The 25,797-nt window shown below is 39.0% G+C and overlaps 2 protein-coding genes and 2 pseudogenes across 4 annotated transcripts; 2 read left to right on the top strand and 2 right to left on the bottom strand.

Moving 5' to 3' along the window:
* Nucleotides 1-8,976: 8,976 nt before the first annotated feature.
* Nucleotides 8,977-12,261, top strand: LOC143563922 (protein WAVE-DAMPENED 2-like). The gene is made up of 6 exons (XM_077051345.1): nucleotides 8,977-9,045; nucleotides 10,148-10,189; nucleotides 10,862-10,945; nucleotides 11,232-11,303; nucleotides 11,404-11,514; nucleotides 12,208-12,261. The coding sequence occupies exons 1-6, from the start codon at nucleotides 8,977-8,979 to the stop codon at nucleotides 12,259-12,261; spliced, it is 432 nt and encodes a 143-aa protein (XP_076907460.1).
* Nucleotides 12,262-12,970: 709 nt separating this feature from the next.
* On the bottom strand, nucleotides 12,971-15,645 carry LOC143563919 (uncharacterized; annotated as a pseudogene). The gene is made up of 6 exons (XR_013140749.1): nucleotides 14,431-15,645; nucleotides 14,021-14,352; nucleotides 13,813-13,948; nucleotides 13,607-13,746; nucleotides 13,387-13,510; nucleotides 12,971-13,311 (listed from the first exon to the last, which is right to left on the bottom strand). The product of XR_013140749.1 is annotated as an uncharacterized LOC143563919 (transcript).
* A 5,026-nt stretch (nucleotides 15,646-20,671) lies between these two features.
* LOC143563921 (uncharacterized) lies at nucleotides 20,672-23,384 on the top strand (annotated as a pseudogene). The gene is made up of 6 exons (XR_013140750.1): nucleotides 20,672-21,844; nucleotides 21,926-22,263; nucleotides 22,343-22,488; nucleotides 22,526-22,697; nucleotides 22,777-22,900; nucleotides 22,976-23,384. The product of XR_013140750.1 is annotated as an uncharacterized LOC143563921 (transcript).
* A 161-nt stretch (nucleotides 23,385-23,545) lies between these two features.
* Nucleotides 23,546-25,350, bottom strand: LOC143563918 (uncharacterized). The gene is made up of 5 exons (XM_077051344.1): nucleotides 25,265-25,350; nucleotides 25,114-25,169; nucleotides 24,110-24,222; nucleotides 23,965-24,023; nucleotides 23,546-23,879 (listed from the first exon to the last, which is right to left on the bottom strand). Exons 1-5 carry the CDS (start codon nucleotides 25,348-25,350, stop codon nucleotides 23,585-23,587), a joined length of 609 nt encoding a protein of 202 aa, XP_076907459.1. The 3' UTR covers nucleotides 23,546-23,584.
* Nucleotides 25,351-25,797: the final 447 nt, after the last annotated feature.

Raw genomic sequence — 25,797 nt, 5'->3', positions numbered from 1 at the left:
TGTGTGGATCATTAACCGTCTTGTCGGTCTATTCCGCAGTTTTCATGGTACCATTAGATGAACACGGGAGAACTATCGTTTATGATTTTCTCTTTTATTTACACATGCACAGTTAGTCTTGTTTGTGAGCTCAATTGTGAGCACTGGCAGTCTTATGAATCTTAGAGTTGGTCCCGATCAGATTACACCCTTGTTGAAAACCAGACATACACATGTTGCGCGCAGATTTATTGTTATCTATGTATTGTATTAAACTTGATTTCTCACCAACACGCAAGTGTTTGACGTTTTATTTTAACACATGTTCAGGTTTGCAGTAGCTGTTTTGGAGCTTGTGGACACGTAGGAAGTTTTCTTTATTTTTGACCTAGATTAAAATGTATCAAGACAAGTTATTGCTGTTCGGATATTATGATTTATAATATATTGATTTATGTTGATTTATATTATTTGTGTTTGCTTTGCGCGTGCGCGAATGAATGTATTTATTAAATATTGACACCCAATAGTGTCACGAGTAATGAAACAATATGTGGCGCCCCGATGTATAATCCGCCTTTGGTCGGGGTGTTACAGATTGGTATCAGAGCTCGTTGACTTTAGGATAGGTGGTTAGACGTAACGGTCTAGAATACCTAAGAGTCCATTCTCGCGCATGAGAGAAATCTCATGTTTGCGCGCTTATTGTTAATTACTCGTTATTTATGAATATGCTCGCGCTTGCGCAGTATATGATTTTATGTTTTATTCCGCGATATTTCGATTTTTGTGAATTTCGATTTTTATTGATTTTACTTACATATTCGTTTGTTGGGATTGAAAATCCGAAAAGTCATGGTGATACATGAATAGTTGATTTTCAATTTCCATTTTCGATTATGTTCTGAGGTTGGAGACTTGAAAAGTCATGGTGATACATGAATTGTCAACCTCCAATACTCATTTTCTTGTATGTTTTATATTGAGGATTGAAAAGTCATGGTGATACATGAATTGTCAACCTCCAATACTCATTTTCTTGTATGTTTTATATTGAGGATTGAAAAGTCATGGTGATACATGAATCGTCAATCTCCAATACTCGTTTGCTCGTATATTTTAAATTGGGAATTCGGAAAGTCATGGTGATACATGAATTGTCGATTCTAGATTCGAATTTGTTACCTTTATTAAGTCTGCATTTAGGGTCATTTAATCTACTTTAACTTTTGATAGTATCTAACTCTGCGAAACCAAGCTTTATAAAGTTATACTTTGCGATAAAACCAAGATATTAACTAAAATTAAAATTTTTATAGAATGCCTCCGCTATCTCGCCGATTTCAGAGAAGAGAAGCCTCGCGCATGCGTAGACAGCAACGTTCCCAGGAAATGGCCGCCGTGATAGCCCAAGCCTTGAGCCAAAACAATACCTCCAGTTACAACATTAAGTCCTTTAACGCGGGTAACCCTCCGAAGTTCACAGGTCTTGAAGGAGCCACCGTGATGCTCCAGTGGCTTGAGAAAATAGAAAACACTTTCCTTCACACCCAATGCCCCTCAGACAGACGAACCCTATATGCTTCCAGTGTCCTGGAATCCAGAGCGCTTACATGGTGGAATGGAGTAGCTCATGCGCGTGGCGCAGAGGCTGCTTCTAGCATGACATGGGAGGAATTCAAGGAAATTCTTACGCGAGAATTCTGCCCTCCCAACGAAGTTAAGCGCCTGGAGGAGGAATTTTGGAATCTTAAGCAGTACAGCGGTGAAGCGCGCGAGTACGCGACGCGCTTCCATGAACTAAGCCTGCTTGTCCCTCACCTTGTTACCCCTTCCCGCCGAGCCATAGAGAAATTCCTTGGGGGTCTCCCCATGGAAATTCAAGATTCTGTATGGGCCAGAAACCCAGTAACCCTCTCTGACGCCATCGAGTTGGCCGCTGTGCTCAGCGACAACCATGTCAGAGCAGGAACCCTGTTCCTGCGGGGAACAGAAAAGACCAAACTCACCAAGACTGTCACTGAACCAACAGAAACCAAACCTGAACCCTCGAACCGTAACAACCTCAAGCGCAGGCGCAAGGCCTATGCGCTTACCAACCCGCCCATTGTCCAGCAACCCATCTACCAACCTCCAGTTTACACGCCTAACCCTCTGTCAGCCTACCCAACTCCCCCTGTAGTTCACAACTATGCCCTAACCAATCCAGCACTCCCTGCCCCACCAACTAAGAAACCTTACACAGGAAACCATCCCTTCTGCCCAACCTGTAGATTTCACCACCCAACCCAAACCCCGTGTCGACTTTGTAACCGATGTGGCCGTACTGGTCACACTGCTGAGAACTGTAGAGTCCTTCCCGCCAATCCAATTGCGCCAACACCACCAGTCTACCTGCAGAACCCACAATCAATCTACCAAAACCCACGACCCAGATCGTGCTTTAACTGCGGTGATCCCAGTCATTTCCGGAACGCGTGCCCGAGACTACAAGTGCAAATCACACAAGCGAATCCGGTGAACCAGATTTCGAACCAAGTGACGCGTGGACGAGCTTTTAATATAACCGCGCACCAAGCGCAAGCGAATAATGACGTAGTTAATGGTACATTTTTGCTTAACGGATTTTATGCTTCTGTACTTTTTGATACTGGCGCCGATCGAAGTTTTATCTCTCGCGCCTTCGAGCAGAAGCTTGCGCGACCGCGCAACAATTTAAAAGAAGATTTTTCAGTTGAATTGGCTAACGGTGAAACTGTTTTAATTAACTCGGTGATAAAAGATTGCACGCTTAACCTTAACGAAAACGATTTTCTAATCGACCTCATCCCTATGCCTCTTGGAAGCTTTGATGTTATCATTGGTATGGACTGGCTCACGCATAATCGCGCCGAAGTTATTTGCGCCAAGAAGATGATTCGCATACCTCGAGAAAATGGTGATCTTCATATCTACGGCGAGAAACCCTCCCGCGGTCTTAAACTTATGTCTTGCGCCGAAGCCCAAAGACTCATGCGGAAGAAGTGTGTTGCATTCTTAGCCCATGTGGTTAAACCTGCTGAAGAGAAGAAGCTTCGCGATATCCCTGTTGTGCGTGATTTCCCTGAAGTTTTTCCTGATGATCTTCCTGGTATCCCTCCCGCTCGTGAAGTCGAGTTTCGTATTGATCTTGTCCCTGGTGCTTCCCCCGTAGCTAAATCTCCTTATCGTCTTGCACCCGCTGAGATGCAAGAATTGGCAAGTCAACTTCAAGAGTTGACCGCTAAAGGATTCATTCGCCCTAGCTCTTCGCCTTGGGGTGCTCCGGTGTTGTTCGTTAAAAAGAAAGATGGATCGTTTCGCATGTGTATTGATTACCGCGAGTTGAACAAACTCACCATTAAAAACCGGTATCCCTTACCGCGTATTGACGACCTCTTTGATCAACTCCAAGGTGCCTCTTGTTTCTCGAAGATTGATCTCCGCTCTGGTTATCACCAGTTGCGCATCCGCGATGAAGATGTTCCGAAGACTGCTTTTCGAACTCGTTATGGCCATTTTGAATTCTTGGTCATGTCCTTCGGTTTAACCAACGCACCCGCCGTTTTCATGGATCTAATGAATCGGGTGTGTAGGCCTTTCTTGGACCGTTTTGTGATTGTGTTTATCGATGATGTTCTGGTGTATTCTAAGACCAAGGCCGAGCACGAGCAACATCTCCGATTGGTATTGCAAAAGCTTAGAGCTGAGCAACTCTATGCTAAGCTTTCCAAGTGTGAATTTTGGTCTGATGAAGTACAGTTTCTTGGCCATGTTGTAAACAAGATGGGTATTCATGTCGACCCATCCAAGATTGAAGCAATCAAGAACTGGTTTACGCCATCCTCTCCTTCTGAGATCCGTTCCTTTCTGGGCTTAGCTGGTTATTACCGGCGCTTCATTTCGAACTTCTCGAAGATCGCTTTGCCTTTAACAGCTCTAACGCACAAAGGTAGACCATATATTTGGGGCTCGAAGCAAGAAGAAGCCTTTCTAACGCTCAAGCGTTTGTTGTGTGAAGCTCCTGTTCTTGCGCTACCTGAGGGTAATGATGATTTTGTCGTGTATTGCGATGCATCCAACCAAGGTCTCGGTTGTGTTCTTATGCAACGAGGCAAGGTTATCGCTTACGCATCAAGGCAACTTAAGGTTCATGAAAAGAATTATACAACTCACGATCTCGAACTTGGTGCAGTTGTTTTTGCCTTGAAGATCTGGAGACACTACCTTTATGGTACTAAGTGTATCCTCTACACTGACCATAAAAGCCTTCAGCATATCTTTGATCAAAAGGAACTTAACATGAGGCAACGCCGATGGAACGAACTCATCAGCGATTACGATTGTGAGATCCGGTATCATCCTGGTAAGGCTAATGTGGTAGCCGACGCGCTCAGCCGAAAACCCTGCCAGCTTAACTGTATTTTGCCGCGCACGCAGCTTCACTTCGCGCCGATTCAAAGCAACCTTGAATCGCGTATTCGTGACGCGCAGCGCGCATCCATCAGTAATGGTAACCTTCGCGCCGAGTTAGCGTGTGGCGCGGAAGCACTCTTTGTCCCTAATCTGAGTGGAATTCTCTGCTATCTCAATCGCATCTGGATTCCCTTTGATGAGAATCTTCGCGCTGATATCCTGAGTGAAGCGCACAAATCTCGGTATTCTATTCATCCTGGCGCTGATAAGATGTACAAGGATTTGCGCATTACTTATTGGTGGCCCGGTATGAAAAAGGATATTGCTGTGTTCGTAGCTAAATGTCTGACTTGTTCTAAAGTGAAAGCTGAACACCAACGCCCATCTGGTTTGCTCGAACAACCAGAAATTCCTACGTGGAAATGGGAATGTGTAGCAATGGACTTTATTACCAAGTTACCTTTGACAGCAAGCAAACATGATAGCATTTGGGTAATAGTGGATCGATTGACTAAGTCTGCTCACTTCCTGCCCATTCGTGAAAACTACCGTGTTGAGCAACTCGCGCAGCTTTATATCAAGGAAATTGTCTGCCGCCATGGTACTCCTTTGAGCATCATATCCGATCGCGATGGCCGTTTTATATCTCGCTTTTGGAAATCTCTCCAATCTACGCTAGGAACTCGCTTGGACATGAGTACGGCATATCATCCTCAGACTGACGGTCAGTCTGAGCGAACTATTCAAACTCTTGAGGATATGCTCCGATCTTGTGTTCTTGATTTTGGAGGTAATTGGGATTCACACCTGCCTTTGATCGAGTTCTCTTATAATAACAGCTATCATTCCAGTATTGGTATGGCCCCATTTGAAGCACTTTACGGTCGTAAGTGCCGCTCCCCGATTTGTTGGAGCGAAGTGGGTGAAACTCAAATCACAGGACCCGAACTTGTTCAAGAGACAACCGATAAAATCGCCAAGATCCGTGATCATCTGCTGACTGCCAGAAGCCGACAGAAGAGTTACGCAGATCGTAGACGGAAGCCTCTCGAATTTCAAGTTGGTGATCTTGTTCTCCTCAAAGTGTCGCCCTGGAAGGGTGTTGTCCGCTTTGGGAAGAAAGGTAAGCTTGCTCCTCGTTATGTTGGTCCATTTAAGATTCTCGCGCGTGTGGGAAAAGTTGCCTACAGACTTGACCTGCCGCCCGCGCTCAGTAATGTGCATCCAACGTTCCATGTATCCAATCTCAAGAAGTGTTTAGCTGACGAGAACCTTCACATTCCACTTGATGAAGTTCAAGTTGATGAATCTATGCATTTCGTTGAGAAGCCTGTTGAGATTATGGATCGCGAGGTTAAGCAAACCAAGCGCAGTCGTATCCCTATCGTGAAAGTTCGCTGGGAGTCCAAGCGCGGAGCCGAGTTTACATGGGAAAGGGAAGATCAAATGAAGATCAAGTACCCGCACCTGTTCTCTGCGCAACCTACTTCGAGATAAATTTCGGGACGAAATTTCTTAAAGTAGGGGAGACTGTGACATCTGCCCCGATCCGACCCGACCCAGGTACCCGTTTCTCTGGCCCGATCTCTTTCTTTTATGATTTAATATTTATTTATACTTATATTTTACTTTTAATAATAATAATATATATTTTCCTTCCCGCCTCTTTCTCTCTCTTTCTTTCCGCCGTCCCGTCCCTCTCCTTCTCTCTTTCCGCCTTCTTTTCCCTCTTGTCGCCGTCCCGCCCTTAAGCCTTGTTTCCCTCTTTTTCTTCTAACTCTTTGCTTGTCCTTTGTTCCTTCCCGCCTAAGGTTGTCTGCGCAGCTCCACGCGCCAGACCCCTTACAAGGAATCCTGCGTGAAGACCACCTGTTTCAGCGATACGCGAGACGAACTCTTCTCGCAGCGCGCTAAGAATTGTAATTCTTCTCGCAGCGCGCGAAGGACGGTAGTTCTTCCCGCGACGCGTTAAGGTTGTTTTCTGTCTGCCTTCGCGCTCGCGCTCTCTTGACCTTCTGTGTCTGCCTTCGCGCCTTAGCCTTCTCGCGCTAAACCCTTTGAGTTTTCTTCTGTTGAATCTAGCCGTTGCTTTTGAGTTGTCTTATCTTTTGAGCTGTTGACCTAATCTGCTTTATGTCTGAAAAGTTACTTTCGGCGCAGCATGCGCACCAACCCCATTGGTTGGCAGATAAATTGACTGACATAATCTTTTGAGATCTGCTTTTTCCATGCTTGACCAGTACCTTTTTCTGAACCGCCCATGCCTTTTTACTGTTCCCTGTCAGCATTATCTTGCCTCTGCAGCTGCCATATCTTTCCATATCTTTTGCTTTTGGAATCTTTTGCTTTTTGAGATCTTTTCCCCTTTTTCTAGGGATTGTGTTCCCTAGGGTTTCTCTATAAATAATAGTATTATTTTCCTAACACTACACACACAAAACACTTAATCTCTCCTGTCCTCCTCCTTGCTCTCTCTGCCGCCTCCCTCTCTGCCTCCGTCTTCCTCCCTGTTCTGCCCTGTTTTCCGGTAATATATTATATATAATAACTTACTTATTAATTATGCTAACTTGTAATCAAGACTTAAAACCAATCATTAAAACAATAATCTTTAATTATAGGTTAACTTGTGCTTGTTTAAAGTTGGTTCTTGCTTTACCTTACACCGCACCGATTATCAAGTGAGTAATCTCGTACCTAATCCCTTTTTGCTTTTAATGTTTTGGGATGTTCATGTGTTCATACAAACTTAGAGTCTTAAACTTGTTTATGAACTTTAGTCGCGCAGTATCCCATGTGTTGAGGACGTAGACTTGGCTGTTATTTGTATGTGTGGATCATTAACCGTCTTGTCGGTCTATTCCGCAGTTTTCATGGTACCATTAGATGAACACGGGAGAACTATCGTTTATGATTTTCTCTTTTATTTACACATGCACAGTTAGTCTTGTTTGTGAGCTCAATTGTGAGCACTGGCAGTCTTATGAATCTTAGAGTTGGTCCCGATCAGATTACACCCTTGTTGAAAACCAGACATACACATGTTGCGCGCAGATTTATTGTTATCTATGTATTGTATTAAACTTGATTTCTCACCAACACGCAAGTGTTTGACGTTTTATTTTAACACATGTTCAGGTTTGCAGTAGCTGTTTTGGAGCTTGTGGACACGTAGGAAGTTTTCTTTATTTTTGACCTAGATTAAAATGTATCAAGACAAGTTATTGCTGTTCGGATATTATGATTTATAATATATTGATTTATGTTGATTTATATTATTTGTGTTTGCTTTGCGCGTGCGCGAATGAATGTATTTATTAAATATTGACACCCAATAGTGTCACGAGTAATGAAACAATATGTGGCGCCCCGATGTATAATCCGCCTTTGGTCGGGGTGTTACACGTTGTGGTCTGGTTGAAGTCCGACAGGTGAGTGTTGAGGCCGTGAGGCAATGGCTGAGCCTTGAGGCAAACTAGCAAAAGCAATGAGACGAAGGACGTACTCATCTGGTCGATAGTAACAGAAATTGACTCGTCATTGTTTTCGTTATTTTATTTTATTTAGGTGTTATGTTTAAAAATGTTAATTGGTATGTTTACAAATGTTAATTGGATTGGGCTTACTGACCAAATTCATTAACTATCTTTGGCTTTTTTTTAATTATATATATGGATTATTATTAGCCTATTTATGAAGTTCGTTAGTAATTTTACAAGTTGATGTCAGACTGTTCAACATGAGGGACATCTAACTCCTCTAACACAGAGAACATAAAGACTAGGATTAGATGCTTAACACACGCAAGTCGGACTCTCTTTTCCCTTTTTTCAAAAAGAAGCCCCGCCCAACAAGGGGCCCCTCTCTGATAAGGAAGAAAACGAAAGAATATCAATTTTATGACAAATCCTGTCCGATGGTTGTTCTCCACTAACCACAAGGATATAGGGACTCTATATTTCATCTTTGGTGCCATTGTTGGAGTGATGGGCCATTTTCCCACGTAGTTCGTCGGTCAAACCAACAATTCTCTTCTCAAAGTAATAGAAGTTCCTTGCCCACTTCTTGGCATCTGCCTTGATTATGTTTCATGTCCGCGAATCGTATTCATGTCCGACCCCCTTCTCTGTTGGCGAATCGACTTCAGCTTTTATAGTTTTTTAAGCTTTTTATATTTTTTAAAAGAAATAGTTATGACTAAAAAATGTTTTAACTAAAATTTTCATAATTAGTAGGTTTTCTAATGTTTTTAAAAATGATACTGGGTTCGCTCGCTGAAAAAGAATGCGCTCGCTTGTTAATTCGATACTATATGTTATATATAAAACCGAAAAAAACCAGGTTCCGCCGAACCCGGCTGACTCAATGTGGCTTCGCCACTAGTCCTCTATATCTATTCCGTCGGGCCTCCATATCTATTCTGTCGGCCCAACAGAATAATCTTACACACGAAAATGAAGCCAGTATCATTTTTAAAAGGGTCATTTTGGTCATTATCAGTTATTTTTGAAAGGGGTGTAAGAAAACATAATTTTTGAAAGAAAAAAAAAATGAAAATCAGTCATGCAAATGAACAACAGGCCGAGAATAACGGTTTCAAGAAAAGAGATTAGTGATCCGCCATTGAATTTAGTAAGTGATTCAGAGGGAGAGAGAGAGATATATAGAAAAATGCAGAAGAAATTAGGTTTTTGTTTCCTCGTTTTTTCCTGTTATAGGCCGTGACACATCAACTCGTACGTAAAACTTTGATCTACCAATTGTTTCCTTTTTCCTAACAATCTGCTGTAAATTGTATCAATGGATTATAATCTTTGAGTTCTATAATTGTCATGATCTCGTTTGATTTTGTAAATGTCAGCTCTTATATGTTTGCCTTTAGGGGTTCTTATTATAACATACACAGATTATTTGATTATTTCGTTTATGCATGATGTTATTGCATATATTAATTTCCAGGAATCAAGGCACTACAGTTTATAGATCATCGAAATAGGTCGGCAATGCCCCGTGTATTGACATCATGGAATCCGCAATTAGCTCATGAAATTTGCATAAATTTAAATCCAATTTGTAAGAACCTAATGGATCATACTTGAGCGCAAGAAATTTGCATAAATTTAAATCTTAATTGACAGCATGGTAGTTCGTTACATTTTCGTCCAATAACTTCTTTGCCCATCAATCTGGAATAACTGCATATTGTTTTCTCACATTTCTTTTCCTGCACACACACGTGTAAGGCCAAAAATGTGACTTGCGATATCAAAGTACGAAACCCGTTATATATTTACGGTCAAGTTAATAATTAAAGTGGGCGCGAAATCCGGACACGAGACGAGAACTTCGACACGCGTTTAGTTTAACGAAAAGTCTTCTAGAAGAAATATGTTAGGCTATATATATGGCATTTTGTTGTCTTTTATGTGTGTGTTTGTATGGTGTAAATCATCCACCCAAGGGGAGCTCACCTTGGGTGGGTCGGTTCGTTTCTTAATATATCAAATCTTTAACCGACAACGAGATCGTTTCTATTTATATTATCTTTATGTTATAGCTTCGGTCGTTTGATTTACCGCACCCGTCTCGAGCGTTTATCAAGAATAAAGCCGTTCGTTGTCGGATCCGGTTTCGGAACCTACAACATGCATTAGCAATCTAGACAAAATAACATTAGGAGCATATTCAAATGACTAATAGGTAGTTAATTTTAATTCTACATTGATTTCTGCAGGTCATGGGCTATGGAATTGATGACGAGGAAAAGACCTCGCCGGTAAACATATTCTTCATGATTTATCATGCATCCTCCCATTAAAGTTTCTTTTCTTGTCTCACACTGCCCAACTCCTTTCCTTTTGACATTTTCAGCAAGTATCTATCAATCTATGTATCTATTTGTGGCAGCCCAGTTCTTAATTTCAGTCCTTAACATTGGAAATTCGATCCGAAGTGGGCTGCCACAAATAGATTCATAGCCTTGGAGATACTTTTTGAAAATGTAGCAAGGAAAGGAACTCTAGTTTTTAAGATCGGGTGGTGCGACCAAGGAGACGTTGCTGCAAGAGAAACTTTAGTGAGGAATAAGAAGAATTTCTTAACCACTAGATTATGTTGATTTTAAATTATTACTAGTCATTATTAGGTTTAGTTGTCTTTAGCCTGCATGCCTATTGACTATTGAGTTCTGGTTTTATTGAGGGTTCCCCTCCATTGTAATCACAAGTTCACAACATTCATATATAATTCCAAACGAAGTAACTGATCGAGTAATTACATGCATTGGATCAGTTAAATTATGTGTTTATATATAACTTCCATGTATTATTTCTACATGTTTTGGATAATGAGTGCTCTTTAGACCATCACTTGCATAGTTTCACATGCTGTCATGTTGATCCCAATGCATATTTAGCTACTCTTTATTTATTATTTTTTTTCTGTGCAGGCAGCTAGATCTCGGCTACCGGGAGTAACGGTTGGAGTAGCACCCTCTTTTCGAAGTGCTGAACGTGCTGAGAAACGTAAGGAGGTAATTTCCTACTTCAGTTTGCATTTTTTCCCCTAAAATATTATCTTGCTAAAGACTAAAACATTGATTTTGGAAGAACATTCTCTAAAATAGAAATTTATTGTAAATATGTTCCTTTAATACACAATTTACCCATGAAAATACAAAATAAACTTTACAAAAGGTACTATAAATGAGTGAATACTGGCTATTGATGATAGCAAAAGAGATTAGACACATTTTTAGTTACCCACAGAAGGATCAACTAAATAATTATACATTATTCTTATATGTGGTATTTTTTCAGTTTTATATGAAGCTAGAGCTAAAGAATCAAGCTTTGGAGGCTGAGAAGATGGAACAGCAAACAAGGGCTATGGTAACGTATTATCTAGCAAATTTATTCGACAAAACGTGTTGACCCAGTTACCAAAAGTTTGTTTATCTTTCTCATAAACTCTGCTAAATGCTAATGTTAGGAAGAGGAAGAAGCAGCTATAAAGGAGCTCAGAAAGAACATGGTTGTTAAAGCACACACTGTTCCAAGTTTTTACTATGAAGATCCTCCACCCAAATTTGAACCTAAAAAGGTACATGAACTTTCAATATTTTAAACAAATATACAACATACTTTATATTTAATCATTTCGTCATTTTATAAATCAAAGTAGTTAAATATTTATAAGAACAAATATTCCACAAACAAATATCAACCCAAGGTTGGCGGTTTGAACTTATAAATTATTAGTTTTTTTAAGTTTTTATTCTTATTTAAACATGTTAATGGTTTGGCCTATTTGATTTTAATACAACATGAAACGACCCGTTTAGTACAGACGCCTGTGACCCGTGCCAAATCACCCAACTTAACCAGGGGAAGGAGCTGCAATGGTACACGTCATTTATCAATGGATGGAAAGGGCTCGTCTTCACGAATGGCACCTCTCAAGGAAAGACGTAGTGTTACACCAAATCCTAAAAGAAACAAGTAATTGCAAAGTATGGATTGCTCAAAACGGGTCCACAGGCCCGACAGTAAACTACATATTGTAACTTGACCGTGGTTGACAATTCAAATGTTGGTCTGCTATGACTTTAGTCTTCAGTTTTGTTGTGATTTGAATATAAGTTCATGCATGTTTTTTACATGTAAGTTTCTTTGTATATAATCATTATATTATTATATGCATATCAAATAGATTAAGTTTTGTTAGAATATATTATGTTTAGTTTAACTGTTAGTGTTCTGGGCTCTTTGTTACTTGTAACATTGTATTCTACAGATTCATCCAGTTAAAACCTCTCTTTTAGATTCACTTAACTTGGAGCAACGGTAAGGTTATTGTTATGTGACCTTGAGTTTACGTGTTTGAGTTATGGAAACAGCTTTTGCAGGAATGCGGCGTAAGGATGTGCACCTGCAGGCCCAAGTTGGCCTGACACTGCAAAATTCTAGAATACAATCAACAAGTTGAAAGTACCATAAAGTGTATTCTAGGCACAACATCATTTCACGCTCAATTTTCTCTCAGCCTAGCTATGTTACGCTCTTTTAACGATTGTTGACGATTAAATCTTATTTTCTATGTACAAAAGTCAAAAAAAGTATATATGTGAATTTTGCTTACTATTGATGTTGTAACATTCTACTCTGTATTATTTCTCGTTCCCATGTTTCCACCAACATGCATATGAGGATCTTTTATTAAATGAATGTCTTTCTTAGTAGCAGGGTTTAGGGAAAGAAGAAAAAAAGGTGATTTCACTATATTTCTCACCAAGCATGTGACAAGAATTTTATTTGATTGGAGTGATAGCTTTGAAAGACAGATTTACACATCAAATTTCTATTGCCTCGGGGGAACACGATCCATATATAGGGGCTAACTCAAAACCCTCTCGAAAAATAAGAGCAGCGTCCACCAGCCTAATATGCGTGGCCCAGAACTGATTACCTAATGGTAAGCCCATACGGAAAGCCAGATGAAAAAAAAATGTGGAGTGCACCTCAATAAGTACCATAAAATGTAACCCTTTGAGCTCATATTATTCCTTAGCACTCCCTTGAAACAATTTTGTTTTGATACAAATAATTCTTTCTAGCCTCTGCAACACTTGTTCAATGGACGGCCTATCTTTCGGTTCGGTTTGAGTACACTTTAGAATAAGTTTAGCACACTGATATACAGCTTCTTGTGGGTAGTCATCACCAAGACTCGGATCTACTATATTGATTAGCTTCTTTTTCTTGGGTAGCATCGACCTGGCCCATTGCACAAGATCTTGCTCATTTTTGGGCCGGATTTTGTCAAAAACTCGTAGGCCTGTAAGAGTTTCTAATAACACCACTCCAAAAGCATATATGTCATTCTTCCCATTCAAGTAACCTGTATATGACACATGTTGTTAGTGTAACACATCACATTAAGATCCTACATCATTTTATTTACAAAGTCGCTCACCAGTTTCCACATACTCTGGAGCTACATATCCGTATGTCCCCATTACCTGTGTAATAAGATGTGTCTCACCGTTTATCGGACCATGTCTTGCCAGGCCAAAATCAGCAATTTTTGGATTGAAATCCTGGGTGAAAAAAATAATAAAAAGAAAAACGATGCTCAACAAAAATTAAAAAAAAAACATCAAAATTAATTATGTTGGCAGTAAGCAATATTACACCTGATCAAGCAGTATGTTAGAAGTTTTCAAATCACGAAATATGATTTGTTTCTGTTCAGAATGCAGATACGCAATGCTTTTTGCGGTTCCTATCATGATTTTGACCCGCACTGACCATGAAAGTGTTCCTCCAAATCTTTCTGCATTTGCAAATAATCTTTCAAGTAAGTGTCCATTTCATTATCAAGTGCTAGAAGTATGCTTACGTTTCAGTAGGTTATCTTCTAGGCTTCCCTTATTCATAAACTCGTAGACTAGGAGTAGGTCCTTATCTTCTGAGCAGTATCCTAATAACTTGTTTACATTTGGATGACTCAATTCGCTTGAAAGTTTCACCTCTGTCTGCGCGCAACCAGAACACCATGTTACAAGTTGCATTCATATGCCTATATGTGTGTATGTATACAGAATTACCTGCCATTCCTCAAATCCTTGATAGCCATCAGTATCTAGCTTTTTAACCGCAACGGGAATCCCAGAGCCAACCTTTGAGGGAGCATATGTTTCTTGTTGAACCCAACCTTTGAAAACTTTTCCGAAAGCTCCCTCACCCACAACCATATCATCACAAAAGTTCCTAGTGGCAATTTTAAGTGCATCCAAACTGAATATTTTCAAACCAGAAGCTGCAACTTTAATTTCTTGGAAAGTATATCCACTTTTGCTCGGTAAAACTCCTTTGTTAGAAAAACTACACCATTTTTTTTGTCTTTTCTTTTTTCCCGGACGTTCTTCATCCTCCATCACTACAAATAAATATATTATATGTTTCTCCAATCATGCAGTAGATATATAATTAAAAGACAAAAGAAACTTAAGGTTACCTGGTCTAACAGGGCTTTTGACAAGCAACATGTTTCGAAGCATTCTTGATAATGTGATAATCTTTCCAGACTTGATGTAAAGATTTGATTTGTGACAATGATCAGATACTACTAAAGAATCTCCTCTCTCTTGCAGTGCAAATGCAGCCTCAAGTGCTACTACCACCTCACCCATTGTCGGGCGGTCTTTGGGTCGAGTCTGTAGGCATTTATCTGCAATTTCCACAAATGCTTTTAGGCTAGCAGGCATTATTTGAGCCTTCACCCTTGAACTAGGGGTCAGCCCCATCAAACTTGGATCAATTACATGGTTGGATGTTCCTTCTCTGATAAACGGTTGGGCCCAACCGACTAGACCAAGCTCATTGTCTCCAGGATTTGGATCAACAGCAGGCCTCCCGCATAACACTTCCAATAATACAACCCCAAACGAGTAAACATCTGATTTTCTTGTTAATCTCCGGGTCAAGAAATAGCTAGGATCAAAGTACCCGAATGAACCTTTAACATCTGTGCTCACATGGGTGGACCCTTGGTCCGTCTGGCTAATTTTGGACAATCCAAAATCACCCACTTTAGCTGCCATATTCCCATCCAAAAGTATATTTGAGCTTTTAACATCCCTGTGTATGATACGGTGGCGGACACCTGTGCCAGTATGAAGGTAATCCAATGCGCGTGCAGCCCCTATGCAAATCTTGAGGCGATCTACCCACGAAAGAGGCGACTGTTGACTTGATCCGTTGACTTTATGCAAACATTCTGCTAGGTTTCCACCAGATATATACTCGTACACGACCATCATCTCATCAAATTCATCACAGTATCCAATAAGAGAAACGAGATGGCTGTGTCAAAGCCTGGAAAGCATCTGGACTTCTGTCCAAAACTCAGTGGCACCTTGTTTAGATCTAGAATCCAAACGCTTGATTGCAACTGTTGTTGCACCTTCATCAATGACACCTCTATATACCTTACCAAATCCGCCTTTGCCTATGACCATTGATTCATCAAAACTGTTTGTCGCCATTTGCATCTCAGAAAGAAGAAACCGGCGGCATAGATGTTTGGTTGGCAAAGCAGATGGTGGTTTCTTAGTCTTCCGGGCGCTTGTTTCGCGTACTTCCCTCAACTTATAAACAATAGTATTGAGCAGAATCAAGATTACTATCACAGCGATCATGATTTCCGATCGTTGGGCAACTAGTATCTAGAAAACTAACGGATGGTATGCTGCGTATGCATAGTAAACTGTGAACATCAAAAAGCATTCTATGTTGGAAAAGATCTATGTTAAGTTTAACAAATTCCGCAAATAAATACTTAAAGGTAATATGAGTTTAATATGTAAAATTCAAAGTCTCTTGAGTTACTAATTAGAAAGATGCGTGTGAAATTCAAAATCTCAATTGTGGTCCAGAATTGTAATATTTTGTTTGAAAAGTCTATGTGAGTATTACATATGCCCTTAGGCTGAGGGGTGTGGGGCGCAATCCTGGGCGCGAGAGCCCCTCCGCTCGCGCCTCGGGGCGCTAACCCCACACCACCGGGGCGCGAGCCAGGGCGCGAGCGGGGCGCGAGCGCGGAAATCCAGGCAGGCGTGAGTGTGGTCGCGGGAGAAGAGAGAGGAAAAGCTGGTGGGCCCGCCCAAAAGAGCCGTTGAGCTCCGTTTTTTTTTAAAAAAAACCTTTAAAAACTCCTATATAATACCCCAAAATCAACCCATTTCAACCATATCAAAACACAACTTCAATCTCCAAACTCATATATAATATCCCAAACTCCTATATAATACCCAAAAATGTCTGGAAATTGGTACCCAAACCTAGATTCAGGTTATAGTTACGACGATTTATGGTCGTCACCAGACCAATCGATGTTTTTTTCGGGGGTCGCAAGAAACATCCGGCTTTCAACCATCCAACATACAACCGTCTCCTAACTTTGTTGTTCCAGAGACACAAGAATCACACGGTGATGCTTCGGGAGCAAGAAGACGCGTCCACCGGAAAAAACAACTTGCAACGGACGGGCCGGGACCGGCTTCGACTCCGAGGACGAAACGGAAAACCACTCCGTGGTCATCGGATGAGAAGGAAGCCTTGTGTCGGGCTTGGATAGTCATTTCTGAGGATCGGCGTTGCGGTAATTGTTTTAACGTTTTTAAAAATGATTTTTAATAAAAAAGTTAAATAAAAAAGTTAACTGGAAATCTAATTTAATTATTCATTTTGCAGCCGACTACCAAAAAAGCAAGGTTTTTTGGACAAAGGTTAGGGAGACGTTCTATACGCTCGTTGGGAGTACAGAGCGAAACGCCGATATGATTTCGGGTCGGTGGTCCGAAATCAGAAAATTTGTCGGCTTGTTTACTAATCTTTTCAACAGGAACGCCGGTCGTATGAGACCAAGTGGCAGTGATGATTTGGCGGTTTACAATTTCACTGTCGAAGAGTGGAGGCAGGAGTGTTTGCGGAGGTATGGGACGGTGAAGACGTGGGACGATTTAAAGTTGTGGGAGAGGTTGAAAAGGTGTTCCAAGTGGGTTGAGCTTGTGGCGCCGGACCATGATGCGGAAGTAGGGCCGAAACGGACTAAAACTAGTTCGTCTGGAGCGTATAGCACTTCCGCCGGGTCGGATTGCCGCGTTGGATTCGACCTAAACATTGCGGGGGAGGAAACGTCTTCACCGCCGAGGAGGCGGCCATTGGGACGGGACGCCAAGGGGAAAAAACCGGCTGAGGGGGGAGCCGTAAACATCGTCGATCTTGTTGAATCCCTCAATAAATTCAACAAAACCATGGAGGTGGTCTCTAATGACAAAAAGGAAAAAAGTCGAATGAGAGATTTGGACTTCCTTACAAGAGACTTCAGTAACCTAAATCCGGTCGATCAAATGCTGATGGAAAAGCAAAAGGAACGTATCCGAAAGAGGTTGATCGAAGAAGACCAAGCCGAAGAATAAGAATAATGTCTTTTTAGTACTTTAATTTTTATTTTATTTTTAGACATTAATGTGTTTTTTTTGTAATGTGTGTTTTTTTTAATAATTTATGAGTTTTTTTAATAATACGTTTTTTGAATGTATTTATAAAAAAATAAAAAAAAAACCGCTGGAGCCCCTGCTGGAGCCCCTCCACACCAGGGCCAGGGGCTCCAGCGGGGGCTCCAACACCCACCTTATCCAGTTTCTCTCTCTGCCACACGTCACAATATTATTGGCTGGAGCCCCCACTCGCCCCCCCCCTTTAGAGCCCCCCACACCCCTCAGCCTTACATAGATTATATATGAGAAGGTGGCAGGAAAGTGTCAAGTAGGACCGGACTGACAATTCTTGGACTTTGACCTATCTGATTTCTTAAATATTCATCATTAAACTACCATATTATTATATATATATACTAGATTTTATCCCCAGTATTACGGGGATTATTTTACATTATTCATTTTTAATATATATATATATATATTTGGATTTTAATTTTATTTATTGTAAAAACTTAATAATTAATATACTTAAGATTTGATGATAAAATGGTTTCACAAATATAGGATATGTTATAATCCGGTTTAAAAGCTATACGGGTTTAATGATACCCATTACCCGTTTATTTTCTTTATTATAAAATTGTTTTTAATTATAAATATTATCTTTTTTATATAAAATAGGATATTAATTTTTAGTATATCACTATTTTATAAGATTTTCATATCAAATATTTGATGAGATTAATTTTTAATATAATGAGATGTTATAACCCGTTTAAGAGCTATCTGAGTTTGGTGAGACCTTTACCCGTGAATTCGGGTCAAATGCGTGAGAAACCTTCATTTACAAATAAAGTAATCTGATGGCTTGAGAGAATGGTTGTTTTACATTTTTCGTTTTTTAATATTTATTTTTTGGATTTTAATTTTCTTTATTGTAAGAAAGTTAATAATATACTTATGGTTTGATGATGACAGGGTTTCATAAATAAATGATATGTTATAACCCGTTTAAAAGCTATCTGGATTTGGTGACCCATGACCCGCTTATGTTTTTTACTATAAAATTGTTTATTAATTATAAATAATATCCTTTTCTTTTTGGATATTAATTTTTAGTTTATCCCTATTTTATAGGATTTTCATATCAAATAATTGGTAAGATTAATTTTTAATTTAATGAGATGTTATAACCCGTTTAAGAGCTATCTGGTTTTGGTAGGATCCATACCCATGAATTTAGGTTAAATCAATGAGAGGCCTCCATTTAAAAATCAAACAATCTAGTGGCTTCCATAAAAGGGGGGAGCGACCACATCGCGACATATAGGATTTTAAGGGTTTCATTTATATATATTATAGATATATTAAAAACCAAATGTTAGTTAACTCACAAAAATCACTATTCATGAAAACTAGCCACTTACTTTTATACACATGTCAAAAGAAATTAACTTTTCACCCAAGTAGTTAGAACTTAAACTTATTTTTATACTAAAAATCATTTGTACATATTTTGTAGCATGTTGTACTTCTTTTGTTGCATATGTTGTATTCTGGTCTTATATATTTTTATATTTATCGCTTGGCCTTTTCTTATCTTCTTCCCGCCCTAGGAGTAGGAGTTTCATGTGGAACTATACTTCCCATGTTATATCTCCCTTTTTGTTTATATTTTTCTCAATGTTGGTTTCTTGGAATATGCTTTCTCGCAATATCTCTTCATTTCACTATAGCTTTTGAAAATATTTTACATATGAATTTATTATAAGTTTTAAATTGACATTTTGTATGATGTAAACTCAGGAAAAACATCATATGCATGACAACGTTGCCAAGCGCCGCAAAGCGAGCCGGTAAAAATACTAGTTTTCAATTAATAGGTAACACTAGAGGTACTAACTCTTCCAAATAATGGCAAAGTTTACCAGGGTATGAAAAACATATCCCATTTGAGGCATGCTATTTTTTACGTATTAAACTTTTAGGTAAAAACTAGCCTAATAGCATACTAAACACAAAAAATGGCAAAGTATCCACCGGGACAACTAAAAACAAATTTGTGAGTTCCGTGATGGCTTGTCCACCGAGTCATAATGGACAATATTGGTGGTACGAGAGCCAAATATCAACTATTTTGAATATGCAAACAGTTGTTGGTTGAATAGTACTATAAGATTGCAACTTCAATTATATTTATGTGTTGTGTGTATAATTAATTATATTGAATTTCTTTTTGTTTCCCCTACCATTGGATATATTATGTCTTGTTAATGGTCATCATGTACCAATTTCTGTTAGTACGCGGAGATACTTTTTAAAAATACTCCAAAAGCTTTACTTTTTTGAATGCAGGTTGAGCTGTCAATTTCCTTTTTGGAGGCTGAATAAAACACCTAGCATCCGGCCCGAATTCACCGTTCGACCAATGTCCTACTCGGACTTGTCATTTAACAGGTGTCTAGTCCGCACTTACTATTTGACAAGTTTCCGGTCCGTCAATGATATCCTGCCGTCCTTTGGACCAAGACTAGGTGTTGCCGGACCCTTGTTTGTTTAAGCCTGAAACCATGCTGGTAGCAAACAAGCGTGACTCCCTAACTTGATCTGTTTATAATACCATTTTTGTTTCAACTAAATCCAGTTATAATAGAATGACATTAAAACGAACAAAATTACTTACATTTAATAATAAGTTATAATAATTAGTTACCCAAAGTCTACTAGGTATATTAATAACATGTATCTAATAGGATATGTTTAATTTCATAAACTTTGCCCCTTTGTTTTTGGTAAAAATGAAACAGAGAGTTAATGATGAATATTTAACAAACCAGAAACGTCAAAGTCCCATGAAAGACTTTAAAATTTCACATATTAATTAAACATATATATTTAACTTGCTTGTCACCACTCACATAGACTTTGTCAAGCTAATAATTATGATATTATATATTTGGCCCTCATATGAACACGCATCTTCATGACTGTTGACTCATACAGACATTTAGACTTATCATTTGAGTATTTATGGCAGAAGTTTTTCATGTGTAGTCAACTGTAACTGAGATGATTTCCAGCAAAGTATGTTTTTTGATGCTCCTGCATATTCTATTATGCATACCATCCATTAGTTTTCAAGATGCTAGTTACCCACCGATCGGAAATCATGATTTCTGTTGTTTTGGTAACAATCCTGTGCAGGTAGACACCTTGGTTTCTTTGGCTCCAAAGCCATCACTTTTTGATCGAATGCAAGAAACATTTACTAGTGTCATAGTCATCTTGATTCTGCTCAATATTATCATGTATAAGTTGAAAGAAGTGCACGAAACAAACCTCGGTGAAAATAAGAAACCACCATCTTTGTCAACCCAACATCTATGCCGCCGGTTTCTTCTTTCTGAGATGCAAATGGCAACTAACGGTTTTGATGAATCAGTAATCATAGGCAAAGGTGGATTTGGTAAGGTATATAGAGGTGTCATTGATGAAGATGCAACAATGGTTGCAATCAAGCGTTTGGATTCAAGATCTAAACAAGGTGCCACTGAGTTTTGGACAGAAGTCAAGATGCTTTCCAGGCTTCGACACAGCCATCTCGTTTCTCTTATTGGATACTGTGATGAATTTGATGAGATGATGGTCGTGTACGAGTATATATCTGGTGGAAACCTAGCAGAACGTTTGCATAAAGTCAACGGATCAAGTCAACAGTCGCCTCTTTCGTGGGTAGATCGCCTCAAGATTTGCATAGGGGCTGCACACGCATGGATTACCTTCATACTGGCACAGGTGTCCGCCACCGTATCATACACAGAGATGTTAAAAGCTCAAATATACTTTTGGATGAGAATATGGCAGCTAAAGTGGGTGATTTTGGATTGTCCAAAATTAGCCAGACGGACCAAGGGTCCACCCATGTGAGCACAGATGTTAAAGGTTCATTCGGGTACTTTGATCCTAGCTATTTCTTGACCCGGAGATTAACAAGAAAATCAGATATTTACTCGTTTGGGGTTGTATTATTGGAAGTGTTATGCGGGAGGCCTGCTGTTGATCCGAATCCTGGAGAAAATGACCTTGGTCTAGTCGGTTGGGCCCAACCGTTTATCAGAGAAGGAACATCCAACCATATAATTGATCCAAGTTTGATGGGGTTGACCCCTAGTTCAAGGGTGAAGGCTCAAATAATGCCAGCTAGCTTAAAAGCATTTGTGGAAATTGCTGATAAATGCCTACAGACTCGACCCAAAGACCGCCCGACAATGGGTGAGGTGGTAGTATCACTTGAGGCTGCATTAGCTCTGCAAGAGAGAGGAGATTCTTTAGTATTTTCAAATTCTTACACCAAGTCCGGAAAGATAATAACACTATCAAGAATGCTTCGAAATGTGTTGCTTGTCAAAACCCCTGCTAAACCTGGTAACCTCACCGTTCTTTTTCCTATTTCTTTGCATGTTTAATAAACATAACTTCTACGAGTATATTTGATCTTATTTGCAGCGAAAGGGGGTGCAGAACCTGTAGGAAAAAAGAAAAGAAAGAATAAATGGGGTCTGCCCAGTTTTTCTAACAAAGAAGTCTCATTGACCGAAAATGTTGATACTTTCCAAGAAGTTAAAGCTGCAGATTCTGGTTTGAAAATATTCAGTTTGGGTGGACTTAAACTTGCCACTAGGAACTTTAGTGATGATTTGGTTCTGGGTGAAGGAGCTTTTGGAAAAGTTTACAAAGGTTGGGTTGAACAAGTAACTTATGTTCCCACAAGGGTTGGCTCGGGGATCCCTATCGCTGTTAAGAAGCTCGATACTGATGGTTACCAAGGATTAAAAGAATGGCAGGTAATTATAGTAATGTGTGTGCAACTGTGTATAAACAATATAAATTATACTCTGTAACCTGCTATCATGGTTGATACAGACAGAAGTGAAACTTTTAGGCGAACTGAGTCATCCAAATGTAATCAAGTTATTCGGATACTGCTCAGAAGATAAGGACCTACTTCTAGTGTACGAGTTTTTGCATAAGGGGAGCCTAGAAAATTATATACTGAAACGTAAATACACGTCTCACTGTTGATCTACATAATTTATTGGTAACAAGTCAGACACTTGAAATATTTTGAACAAATGCAGAAACATTTAGACAAGCACTTTCATGGTCAACACGGGTCAAAATCATGACAGGAACAGCTAAAGGCATTGCCTATCTGCATTCTAGAGAGAACCAAATCATAATTCGTGATTTGAAGACTTCTAACATACTACTTGATGAGGTATAGATGCTGCTAACATTAGTTATTCATGATGTTTTATGATATCATTTCAACTTCTGTTTATTATTTATTTTTCAAGGATTTCAATGCAAAAATTGCTGATTTTGGCCTGGCAAGACATGGTCCGATAAATGGTGACACACACGTTATTACACAGGTGATGGGGACATATGGGTATGCAGCACCAGAGTACGTAGCAACAGGTGAGTTAACTACCTTGTAAATGCCATGATGTCGATTGTAATTTGATGTCTTACACTGGTAACATGTGGATACAGGTTACTTGAATGGGAAGAATGACATATATGCTTTTGGAGTGGTGTTATTAGAAACTCTTACAGGCCTACGAGTTTTTGACAAAACACGGCCCCCAAATGAGCAAGATCTGGTGCAATGGGCGAGGCCGATGCTACCCAAGAAAAAGAAGCTAATGACTATCGTAGACCCGAGTCTTGGTGATGACTACCCACCAGAAGCTATATATAAGTACGCTAAACTTATTCTGAAGTGTACTCAAACTGAACCGGAAGATAGGCCGCCCGTTGAACAAGTGTTGCAGAGGTTAGAAAGAATTAGTTGTATCAAAACAAAATTGTTCTAAGGGAGTGATTAAGAATCATATGGCCCGGTGTTTGTTTACTAGATTAGGTGGGAAACATATGATGCTTTGGTTTTTACCAAAGTTATCGGCTTTAGAATACTTGTTTCGTTATATTAGATATAGTTATAATAGACAACTATCGGCTTTAGAATACTTGTTTCGATTATACAAAAATAAGATAATCAATTATAAACAGGAAAATCATCTTCTCTATCACTGATTTCATTAAAAGATCAATGCAAGAATTCTACAAAAGCCTGAAAAACATGTACCTTTTCCATCATATTCAAACAGTTTCATCAACATCCTCATCAGAAAAAGATAACAATGGAATAAAGGGGTCGCGTTCTTCAAGTTCTTCATCACCCTCATCATTCATCCCAGCAATTTTCCATCCCAAATGGTTGATATACATTTTATCATAAGCTTCAATATTCAATCCCGAAGCGACAAACATTTCCAACTCGTTCACAAATCGTTCGGTTCTTCCTCTTAAAAAAGGTTTTGCAGCATCTGCTACCATCCTCTTGAACTCTTCTTGTTTCAATTCATATGAAACTTTACACCCTTTTGGCTCGTTTCTGATATGCATGGGTACCAGTTATACTGTTATACAGTGTAAAAAGAAATAAAGATGGAAAATGGTATGAATAAAAGGAACCCTACTTTCTCCATGAATCGACAACCCCAATAATGTGATGCACGATTATATCAACATCATTCTCCTACAAAAAAGAAAAAAAAGAACAATCTAATAATAAGTATATTAAATAAGCATAAATAAAATATAAAATAAAATAATGAAGTGAACCTGTATCAAAGCTTGAATTTCTCTGTTCACCCAAATATATAGCCACTGGTTTGGTTGACGGTATTTATACGACTTCCAATAGCGCGCTATGTTGATATTACCAATTGAATTACCTGATGTGCAACGTTAATAAGTATAGAAGAAAATAATTATTTGACATTATGGGTATTGGGTGGTGATATTTAGAGGTGAACTTTGACCCACATGAAAATGGGCCAATTCAGGTTGTATTTACCTTGGAACGGGTTAAATGGGTAAAATGTTAAAAATTAGCTCATACATGGAAAAGGTAAAATGGATCATGTATCGTCTAACATGGGGTGTGCATGAAACAGAAATAACGACCCGTAACTGAAGTAGCTGAACACAACACAAAACCGACGGTTTGGTTTTGGATTTTTTCAAAAACAAAATTTCCGGTTCAGTTTCGGTTTGCATGGATCGAAAACCGAAAATCCCAAACTAAACCGTAAAAACCGAACCGACGTTTATAACTGAACAGAACCTGAAAAAATAAACGGCTTCTGTTATTAAATTTATGGATTATAACGTAATTTTAAATGTTAATTAATTTATAAAAAAACGTAATAAATTATGTAGCTCAAAAATTCTAGGCCCAAATTCATTATTTTGGGACATTTTACTCAAAATTTAATGGCCCAAATGTGAAAACTGAATAACCGCATTGTGAAAACTGACACCATACGGCTTTCAAAAACACAAAAATCAAATGTTCGTTTTTTGGTTCAGTTTGAGCTGAAACCCACCCATGCACACCCCTAGGCGAATGTGTATTCAGAATCCATTAGTGTCCAAAACTGTTTCCATGAAAAAGGTGATATTAACATTTAAATAACATTGTTTTAATAAAATAATTATTTAACACAAGTATATATAAAACTCAACAAAAAGGAACAAAAACATGCCGATAGTCAGCCCAATTCATTTTGATCCTTATCTATTTTAATCGGTTACCCAACCTGCCCATTCTCAAATAATAATACCTGGCTCAACATAGTAGCACTGTAATCTGTACTTGTGGGCTTTTGTAAAGAAATCGCTACAAAAACAACAAACAGAGCAAGCAATCTTACAAACTTTAACACGCGAATATAAAGTCAACGAACACAATAAAGTAATATGAATGTAAATTACCTAGTTTCTGAGTTCTGATTGATAAGATGCTGCTTAAATGAATTTCCATCATACTCGTATATAACAGATGAACTTTTCGTCTGCATGATAACCATTATCAAAAAGTTGGTTTGCAAATAACATTCCAATAAAAATAAGCTAAGAAAAAGTCACCAATTAATTATAAACAACTTCTCCTATTAACTAATCGGTATGCCGCCCGACCTGATTTCACATGTACCAATTAACCTGGCCCGAATACCAGCAAACCAGTTAAACCGATTGTTATTAGGTTCGGGTATCGGTTAGACCTTAAAACATCAAAAACCCAAACTACATAATGCGGTTCAACGTTTCACATGCCATCAAGAATTCATGAATACACATTAACCTTCCTATAGTATGAGGGTTATGTTATTGTCTTGAATTATATTAACTTTCTAAACAAGTTGAAATCTTTTGAACCAAAACAAATATGTCCAAACCCAACTACCCGACCAACAAACCCGATAACCCCCCCAACACAACGATCCCAATTGTGATATGGATCAGTT

Source organism: Bidens hawaiensis, unplaced genomic scaffold, assembly GCF_021521415.1.
Source record: "Bidens hawaiensis isolate Kalapana, Puna unplaced genomic scaffold, B.hawaiensis_p1.1 tig00021656_1, whole genome shotgun sequence".
Lineage (NCBI taxonomy): Eukaryota > Viridiplantae > Streptophyta > Magnoliopsida > Asterales > Asteraceae > Bidens > Bidens hawaiensis.
The sequence above is the reverse complement of the archived record's forward strand: the minus strand, read 5'-3'. Positions and strand labels throughout refer to the sequence as shown.